This window comes from Peromyscus leucopus, chromosome 18 (genome assembly GCF_004664715.2).
Source record: "Peromyscus leucopus breed LL Stock chromosome 18, UCI_PerLeu_2.1, whole genome shotgun sequence".
Lineage (NCBI taxonomy): Eukaryota > Metazoa > Chordata > Mammalia > Rodentia > Cricetidae > Peromyscus > Peromyscus leucopus.
Genome location: NC_051078.1, coordinates 12967171 through 12977778, shown reverse-complemented (window position 1 = coordinate 12977778; position 10608 = coordinate 12967171). Strand labels below are relative to the sequence as shown.

At 42.5% G+C, this 10608-nt stretch overlaps 1 protein-coding gene across 1 annotated transcript; it reads right to left on the bottom strand.

The window, feature by feature from the left end:
• Nucleotides 1-2295: 2295 nt before the first annotated feature.
• LOC114693317 (lysozyme C-2-like) lies at nucleotides 2296-8291 on the bottom strand. The gene is made up of 4 exons (XM_028869645.2): nucleotides 8108-8291; nucleotides 6295-6459; nucleotides 3658-3736; nucleotides 2296-3178 (listed from the first exon to the last, which is right to left on the bottom strand). Exons 1-4 carry the CDS (start codon nucleotides 8241-8243, stop codon nucleotides 3112-3114), a joined length of 447 nt encoding a protein of 148 aa, XP_028725478.1. The 5' UTR covers nucleotides 8244-8291; the 3' UTR covers nucleotides 2296-3111.
• Between the last annotated feature and the right edge of the window lie 2317 nt (nucleotides 8292-10608).

Below are 10608 nucleotides of genomic sequence, written 5' to 3'. Positions count from 1 at the left end.
TTCCTGACTTGGTTCTATGTGACTAGTGAAGGGGTAGTGTATATTCCTCCCCAATATCTTCTCCTATGCCCCTCCTCTTCCCACTGAACTCCTTCCCATCATGCCTCTTCTCACTTAAGAGCCTTTTGAGTATTCGTGGCCATGGCATAAGTTAAGGATGCTTGCACTTATGTGGGTGGGTGTTACTCACTTGAGCAAGGGCAATTACCAGTAACTACACCATTGAGGAATGCGGCTCCTCTCCTCTCCCTCACCCCAAGCAATCATTAACTGCTGATAGCTCCTGCTGGAAGGGTGGGATCACAGACACCCATTGCTCACCCAGAATGAAATGCTAATGAGCCCAGTCTTGAGCAGGAAGTCACTGCTGCTGAGAATGTATGGGTGCAACAGCCATGTTGTGCTGTGGGATATTCTATGGCAAATGTGTTGATCTGATTGGTCAATAAATAAAACACTGATTGGCCCGAGGCTAGGCAGGAAGTATAGGCAGGACTAACAGAGAGAAGAAAAGAAAGAACAGGAAGGCAGAAGGAGTCACTGCCAGCCGCCGCCAGGACAAGCAGCATGTGAAGATGCTGGTAAGCCACGAGCCACGTGGCAAGGTATAGATTTATGGAAATGGATTAATTTAAGATATAAGAACACGGCCGGGCAGTGGTGGCGCACGCCTTTAATCCCAGCACTTGGGAGGCAGAGGCAGGCGGATCTCTGTGAGTTCGAGGCCAGCCTTGGCTACCAAGTGAGTTCCAGGAAAGGCGCAAAGCTACATAGAGAAACCCTGTCTCGAAAAACCAAAAAAAAAAAAAAAAAGATATAAGAACACTTAGCAAGAAGCCTGCCACAGCCATACAGTTTGTAAGCAATATAAGTCTCTGTGTTTACGTGGTTGGGTCTGAGTGGCTGTGGGACTGGCGGGTGACAAAGATTTGTCCTGACTGTGGGCCAGGCAGGAAAACTCTAGCTACAATGTTGTGTCCAGAAGTTAGCATTTCATAGCTCCCCTTCCCATCCTCTTTATAGTACATACACTTCCAGTGCTTTGGGGAAACAAACTACCACATCTGCACTACAACGTCGTCTGGAGTTAGACCCAGGTATTGCTATTAATTGAATGGATATTAGATGGCTAGGATATGTTTAAATATAAATTAAAAGAATAAGTCTCTCAATAAGTTGCCATGAAAAGTGTGTTCAAGGACTGAGGGATATACTGCAAGTATCTGCAACAAGGAACAAGTTTTCCTTCTTAAACTTAAGATGTCCTGTGGGTCCCTGACAACCCTCTGCACAGATGACACCTTGAGTGCTGTCATTTCCAGTGAAGATGAAAGACAGAAGTGAGGAACAAGAAGGACTGCCCCAGAATTTGTTCAGATTTAGCCAGTTTTATTCCGTTAGACTGAAGAAAAGCTACTAAGAAAGTATTTCCTAAGAATGCACATAAGCTGTCTGCTCTGCCTGGGGACCCAAGTTCCGTTCTGAACACATCACAGCTTACACTCATCTGTACCTCAAGTCCCACAAGATCTGGTGCCCCCTTCTGGCTCTTTGCAGCCCTGATGAATGTGGTGAACATGTGTGGGGGCAAAATATCCATACACATGAAACAAAATGGATAAAAGAACACTGTAGGTTTTGAAGCTGAAAACAAAGAATTTGAAAATAAAATACGATGTTTCTAGTGCATTTTAAAATGCCTGGAAAAAATGAGTGTAGATAGAGTGAGAGAGACAAATAGAAAGGAAGTGATGGCATCAAAATGTTAAAACAACACACGGGGAACTAGCTGTCCCTGTAACAATGTCTTTCTGTCTACATGACTAAAGGTTTCACTGTGTGGAATTACCTTGTCCAGGGCCTATTAGGGCTAAGGGATATGGGTGAGCAGGCTTTTGAATATTACCCCAGAAATATCCAGGTTATTGCATGTAACCAGGGTGTAGGCAATGGCTACGTGTAGGTGTGGATATAGAGAGGAACACGCTATGTGTTGGTGAGGATATAGGGACATGCTATGTGCAGGTGAGGATATAGGCAATGGCTATGTGTTGGTAAGGATACAGGCACATGTTATGTGGTGGTGAGGAGATAGGGACATGCTATGTGCTGATGAGGATATAGGCACATGCTATGTGTAGGTAAGAATGTAGACACAAGTTATGTTTAGGTAAGGATGTAGGTGTTGGCTAAGTGTAGGTGAGGATGTAGACCCTATTAAGAGTGTCATGTTGATTTTACACAATATATAAACCATTTCCCCAGAGACAGCATATGAGAGTAAAGAAAGACAAGTTGTGCATTGAAAATTATTTAATGGCTATTTGTAGTTTTTTACAATGCAGTTAGTTTTGCTGATACAAGCTCATGTGTCTCAGAGCTAGTTGGTATGCATGAAGCTACTTTAAGGAACTTAAAGGCTAGCACAGTCAATAATCTGTCCTGAATACCTCATGGCCAGCTAAGGCATCGAACATTCTCTCAAGAGTTAAAACACAGACAGACTCATGAGTTAAGAATTTACTTTCAAGCACTATGAATGGGTCAACACTAAGATATTTCTTTTTTTGAAAGGTCACACATTTCATGACACCAAGTTTCTGAGTTGAGGCAGTCTCAGTTCTATCCACTCAGAGTTCTGTTCCCTTTAAATCCCACCTGGCCCCACACAGTGGCTCTTCTTTACTGTCTGGGTGCTGAGCCAACACAAGACCTGGGAGCTAACACAGCTGTCATTTTACCCAAGATCTACTGTCTCCTTACATATCTGCTGTGTGTCTATCCAACAGTGGGGAGATGAAGACTAATTCTGATGAAACTCAATGTGAATTACTTCATAGGTGAAGAACTGATGTACAGAGACGTGTGTCACACTCAATGCTAGATCACTATCAACAGCATCTGCCCCATTGACTAACCGAATAATGGAGACTTTCCATAAAACAGTGAACACATTAGTCAGCATTAAGCCTCTTAGGAAATAGTCTCCATGTTGCTCCTGTTTCTGATAAAAGCCTGCTTGTCTAAAGGGGAAACCAAGGAAATGTGATCTTTCCCATAACTACTTCTATAGCGAGAAAGAGAGTGAGCTGAGGTGGAGGCACACAGTGGTTACAATCTACAGTTGCGAAGGTACTGGGTGAGATCTCGGTTTTGACAGCGGTTTCTCCAGGCCACCCTGTGGAGGAAAGTAAGACACAAGGGAAATGGTTAAAATTGTCTCATCTGTCACACAATTACTCAAATTTATGAGGGGAACTATTGTAACAGCGACACTAATGGAGACTGTGTTCTGGGCCAAGATCCAGTGTGAAACCCAGGGTACAGCTGCACCTAGAACCTGCTACTGACTGGTGGAGCTGTGTCTACATGGCTGTTTGATCCTCTCCAAACCCTGGGAAGAGCACTGCATGCTCAATGTCACTGTGACATCATGTACACAAAACAGTTAACTGATGATACAAATAGTCTGGTGGCCTAACAGGGAAGCAGTCGTGTGTGGGAATTCTCAGAATCTGGAGAAATTCTCTAAAACTAATGATGGAGTGAAAGGCCCCAGTTGCATTCACAGTGCTCAGAATAACACTTGGGTCTTAGAAAGACTCACCACACTTATCAACAGAACCAGCAATTTCCCCTTCCAGAGTTCCAACATACCATGCTCTAATGCCTTGTGGATCCCTCACAACCCTCTTTGCACATTGTATGGCTTGAGTGATGTCATCCAGGAGCAAAGCTGAAAGACAGGGGTGAGGAAGGACAAGGACTGTTACAGAAGCCATTTTCCGTTCAGATACAGCCAGCTTTCTTCTGTGATGCTGAGCAGTGCATACAAGAAATTATTTTGCAAGTGTCCCTGCATCTGTGATTATTGGAGACAGCCTCTCTTGATTCTATGCAGGTGACATGGTGTAAGTCATTTTATTTCTCATTTATAAAGTCCCTGGGGGGTTGGGATATACTTGAGTGTAGAGTGTTCTTACGATTCCAGCACTGATAAAAAGTAAAGAACACAATGAAGTCATGAGGGGTCACTGGAGGCTGTGGGACTGTCAGCTACCATGAGGGAAGTTCCTCTTTGTTCTCACACTGGAAAATAGAACAAGCCAGAACTGTCACCAGGGTCTACCAGTGGAAATTTATCCTAAAATAAAACAGGTGCTGGACAGATGGCTCAGTGGCTAAGAGCACTGGATGCTCTTTCAAAGGACTTGATTCCCAGAACCCACATTACAGCTCTCAACTGTCTGTAACTCCAGTTCCAGATGAAGCCCTCTTCTGGCTTCCACAGGTAGAAGGCATGCATGTGGTACACAAATCTCCCTGCAGGCAGAACACCCACACACATAAAGATAAATGAATACTTGAAAGAAAACAATGCACAAGCCTTGTGTGAATAAAGGTCTTCCTAGCAATTTATAATCTTGAAAAAGGAAGCAGCCAGGTGCTTTAAGACTCAAGACTAAAGAATGGTATTTTCAGCAGACAAAATATTGCTGCAAATTTGTTCAGTCTTTAAAATGAGAATTCTGGCAATTATTTGTTGCTATGGATGTAGTTTTGAGTAATAACCATATCATGATTCTGTGCAAGTACAATTTCATTTATGTAAAGAAATGTAGAATCTGTACATGTTTTTATGTGAGTACATATGTGGATGCTATAACTTTATATGGACCTATAGCATAGATTCACAGTCTAGAAGAGTATTTTCCAAAGGTTTCCAGTTACATCAACTCTCTGAGCACTCAAATTGGGAGTGATGTTCCTCTTTGCTTGTAGTTTCTAATACCTTTCAATGGTAGCAGATGAGTGTACAAAACGCTTTGAAAGATAGGCTAAGTAAGCTACAAAGAATGTTCCACAATCAATTTTCTCCTGAAAATTTTAACAACCAAGTGTAACCGAGTAGGAATTAATAGTTCACTGTTTAGAGTGCTTGACGAAAATGTAGCAAGTCTTGGGTTCAATTCCCACACTGGAAAAATAGAACACCATTGACGAATTAAATTCATGCACTAAAAATTACATATTACTTCTCTCCCCGGGTGAGCACAAGTTCTCCCATCCCAGACCACAATCCTGATGTGAACCTTGTTTGTTTGTTTCTTGTTAAAAATAAGTTTCATCTCAAATACACGAATCTGTGTTATTTTGTTAGATCAGGAAATTTCAATCTAAGAACTAGATCGTTTGGACACACAAGCTAAGGAGTTTAACAACAGCACTTGACATTAGTAACTCACTCTAAAACCCTCCACACAAAGAGTAAATCAACACATACACATAGAAGCCAGTTGGACAAAATTCCAGTGACTTAGTGGTACCTTGTCATATGGTCTTTATTATATATCTTTTTAGTATATCTATATCATTATAGTAGTATCTTCATTTGTATATGTTAAGCTTTATAACAAAATTCATTCTATCAAAAATGACACTACAATAATTTCAATAACTACCCGTAAGTAAACAGCTAGAATGGAAGTCTCCAGGATAAAACACCAATAAGGCTACTTATAATTAATTAACTAGTACATATTCCAGAAACTTTCATGTCATAAAATGACAACTTCTTACAAATATTTATTTTTATTCATTTTAATTAAGTGTCTGTGTATGGGTGAATGCATTTGAATATAGGTTTAAAAAATCCCATCAACATTTGATGATACCAAGCTCTTTATTTTTTTTAAATTTTCTATTAATTTAATGTTAGTGTCTGTGTGTGCTGGTATGTGCACCAGGACACCTGCACAGATATGTGTGTGTATGTAGAAATCACAGGACACCCTGGGAGCTGTTCCCTAGAAGCAGTCCACATTGTTTTTGATGCAGGGTCTGCCATCGGAACTGGCTTACAGATCAGCCTATCTGATTGGCCAGTGAGCCCCATGGATCTGCTGTCTCAGATTCGCCAGTGCTGGTCTTACAAATGCGTGTCACCAAACTCAGCTGTTATGTGGGTGCTGAGGGTCAAACCTTCACTTAGCGAACTCTTCTGTCTGAGCTACCTGGCCAGCCTCTGTATACACTGAGTATTCATTCAGTGATTTTGGAGGTGGAACCAAGAGCCCTCTGATTGGTAGGCAGGGCATTCTATCACCAAGCTATGCCCTAAGCCTGATGTCTTCCTTGGGTAAATTTGATGTGAATAACAATGACTTTCTAATAGTCCAGACAGTCTCCACAGGTTCCTGACGCTTCCTTCAGTGATGCCTCCTGCACAGAATCTCAGCTCTTGCACATAAGAGCAGGGGTTGTTTGCTATCCCTCTAACCAGCCTTGTCTTACCACTGCAGGGGATCCCACAGGCATTCACTGCTCTCGGGGTTTTGCCATCATTACACCAGTATCGGCTATTGATCTGAAATATCCCATAGTCGGTGCTTTGGTCCCCAGGGTTGTAGTTTATAGCCCGTGTGTTATAGCTGCTCTCATGCTGAGCCAAACACACCCCTACAAAGAAAAAGGATATTCATCAATAAGCAGCAACCGCAAATGATTAATATTAGAAACCAAATTAGCTCTTTGATCTTGACTTATTTACAAGTGATTTATGTTATAAGTATAACCATATAATTAACTTATCAAATATGCTAACACTAGTTCAGCCTGAGTCTGGCTACATTGCCCAGTGTAGTCTCTGGTCTCAAGTGATCCTCTTTCCTCTGCCTTTCCAGTAGGAGGAATTGATGTACCTAGTCAGCAAGTAATTTTCAGGTGCTCAAATCTCTTTGAGGACAAATCAATTTGCACTGAGAATAAACAGGATAAGGTTTTTTTTAATGCTAAAATAGATGAACTGGTCACAGTGGTGCTCACTTTTATTCCCAGCAGTCTGTAGGCCGAGGCTAGTGAATCTGTGTGGGTTTGAGATCAGCCTGGTCTACACAGCAAGTTCCAGGCTAGACAGTGTTATACAGTGAGATCCTGCTCCCTACTCCCCAAAATAAAATAGCTGTTTCTTCCATTGCTATTCCCACCCCCGTCTATTCGTCTATTCTCGACATACCTCTGCCTAAAATAGAAACACAAATAGTAGTTAGGTGGATTTTGCAAATTAATATCAAATACATATGCTAATAAAAGATGTCCTTTTTAGGAAAATAAGTATTTCCTCAGAGAGATGTTCTTATACCCAAGGTGAATGTGTACATGAGAAATCTTTCTTCTTCTCTGTGTCACTAAATATCCTAGTTTGGCACACAACATGCAATCTCCTGCCTCAGCGTCCCATTGCTTAGATTCCAGGAGTGCGTACGATCACAAATGGCTGATAAGAATATTGAAAGTGAGAACATTAGAACAGGAAAAGCTATTCTGCAAATCCATCCATCCATCCATCTATCCATCCATCCATCTATCTATCCACCCATCCATCCATCCACCCATCCATCCACCCACCCCACCCCACTGTTCATCCATCTATCATCCACACATACATCTGTCTGCTCATTCGTTCTTCATGGACAATTAGTTATTGAGTAGTAACAGCCTTAATCCAATCTGAAAAACACACTAGTTACAAGGACATAGTAAGCCATGAACAACTTTGCCTCATCCATGTCTTCCTTTGCCCAGAACAAAAAGCCTTCCCACAGTGAAGAAGAGTGCCAAATCATTTCATACTCAGGTTAAGACCTCACTGAAGCAGCAACTAGGGGGAAATAGGATCCCTCTGCCCTGCATCAGAAGTTCAGAAAGTTTGAAATTTTTTTTTCTCAAAAGGTCCATCCATGGTTAGAGAAATGAAGACACATCCCAGTCACCCCAGGCTCTCAGAACTCAAGTTCTGAATGAGTGAGTCCTCCCATCTTTTCTCACCCCCTGTGGGCTATTGAGTCTGAAACAACTGGAAAACCTAATGACTCTCCATGAACACCTCAGGTCCTATTGCCTTAGCCTGGGAAGATGTCCCCTCCCATGCCATCACCAAAGCATCTCTGATGAAAAAGATGAACACTGATGTTTTTAATCAAACCAGTCAAACAGGCAGGAATTCTAAAAACTATTGACTCCAGCTCCCTCTCTGCTCACTCATTGCTTCCTTGTACCTGTTCTACAAAGAGAGATTATCTAGAGGCGTCAAGAACAAGAGACTTACAATTTGCCAGGCTGATTCCCAAGTAGCCATCCATTCCATGGCTTTTCAGAGTTCTGGCGAACTCACAGCGTTCATAGACCTTGGCCTGGACAGTGACAGAAAGCAGGAGGAGCCCCAGGGTGAGGAGAGCCTTCATGTTGACCTGGAAGCTGGATCTGCTGCAGGCTGACTAGAGAAAGCAAGCCTCCTATTTAAGCATCCTCCAAGTTCCTTCTTTCTCTGGCAGGTGTGGCCTCCAGTCTTTGAGCTGTGTGTAAAGGAGGAAGTTCCTGCTGTTCTGATTTCTACATTTGTCCTTCTTTTTCCACAAGTTTGATGAGAGATGTTCTGGTGGTCCAGCAGTAAGTGTACAGTACTTATTTTAAAGATGTGGATCATTAAGAATGGAGAGAGAGTTCTCTTTCTGGAAGGGTTTTTTTTTTTTTCATTTTATTGTGAAGTTTAACAACTAAAAGAAAAAACACAATTAATATTTACAGTTAAAACCAGCAACTACTTTTCACCCACACTCCTTCATATCAAATTGTTCTGTGTGCATCCACCATTTTGCATTGATTTTTAATTGAATCACTTCATGTGTGTTTCCCCCAATTGGACCCGCTGCATGTCCTTGCTCTCTAGAAGGCTGGGTCCCATGGTATCACATTGTTTAGGCAGTGTCTCCTCTAGAGTGTTTTCATTGCTACTGTTCTATTTGTATTTCTATTATCAGTGAGTCGCCTGTGGACATCATTCCTAGCTCCTTTTACAGTCATGCTTTCCTTCTTGTAGAGACCCACAGAGGTTTCCTAGTGAGCACTTACTCAGGGTCTGAGAATCTGAGCTTGCTTTACCCAGCCGGGCTGCAGAATGGGATGATTTTACCACAGATGTGGTTACCAGGTGTTTGGAAGGGGCTACACTTGGCAGTATGGTGTGCTTTGATCTTGTCCCACTCCCTGGCATGTTATAAAATCCCTCTTGAATAAATGGAAAAGGCCAATATTTATTGACCCAGGCCCTCGCAAAGCTATCCTGTGTTTCTGTCTTTCTTCTCATCGTCTAGGTCTCTCTTTCTATCTAATATTTTCTCATTCTTCTCTCCTCCTCCTAAGAGCCCTTCAAAAGGCGGGAGCTGAACTCCAACAGATGGCACCAGAACAGGAGGCACCACAGATCAGGAGGGCATGCCTGGTAATGAATTACGTTGAGGCAGTGGTATTCTATTCTTCGGGAGTAAAATTGTAAATATAAAGCAGAGTGGTTAAAGTTAAGCTGAAGCCAGTATCTCTCTGTCTCTGTTTCTCTCTTTCTCTCTCAGTCTCTATCTATCTACTAAATTAGGTCTGAAAATGGTAGTATAAGTAAGTCATAGACGTGTTTGTGAGGTTCGAAAAACATAGGGTTTATGTGTAGGGATATTGTGAAACTTAGGGTAGGAGTAGAATTTCCCAGACCTGGCATGCAGAAAGCATCATCCAGGACCAAGCAGCCACTGCAGACTTAGCAGTCTGAGAGAGAGAAGCCAATATGGAGCAGGGAAGTTGTTTGTATATTCACTTGTAGATTGTTTGAAAGCTAGGGGAGTTAAGGTGGAACAGCAACAAGGACAGACGTTTTTAGAGTGTGTAGAGGAGCTGTTTCCTTGGTTTCTCGACTATGGGACCCTGGACGCAGACTCATGGGGGAGAATTGGAGTAGAAATTCAACAACGTTGTGAGAGCATGGGCCTGAAAATATCCCAGTGGAAGCTTTTGGCCTGTGAGCACTTATTCGGGACAGTTTGGATCTGAGTCCTGAGCAGCAGTCGGGGTGGGAAGTTTTCCCTGAGGTGGACACAGATGAAGCAAAACCCTCCATTTCCACCAGAGGAACTGCTAAATGTGGATGCTTTTGCAAAATCATTCAATCATGGTCAGTCCCCTCCTGGCCATGAAGCTGAGTTTAAGGAACAGAAGTCTTGGGATGAGACAAGGGAGGAGCTGAAGCCCTTGAGATATTTAGTGATTTCCCTTTCTCAAAAACTGGAGGCTCTTCAGATCTCCCCTTCTCAGAAGGGTGCACCTCTCCCTTCTGTAGTGGCAGGATTAGATTCACCTGGAGTGTCATTTATCAGAATGGAAAAGTCACCCATAATTACCATAGTGCAAAAGCCTCCCAGAGCATGCTTGTCAAGCTGCTTTGAGACCTTTTAGAAAGAAGGGAAACATCTCTGATTATATTCAACTTTGCTCAGATATTGGGTCTTCATGTAATCAGGGGATGGTTATGACTGTGGCATTACAAAGAGGTGTGGCAGCCATGGGAGCAGGAGTATTGCTGTGGTTGTTCCAGCTACTTGCAAGCTCTTAGTGGGAACCTGATTCAGAGTTGCATGGAGTTAGGCTCTGTACCTTTCCTTGCCAGAGGCTGGTAGTTAGAAACAGGTGAGTGTTTCTTGTTAGCTGTCAACCTAAGACAGTAAACTTAGTGGAAAATGTATCTCATTGACGGGTAAGGCTGTTTGGTGAAGGGGGCGACCT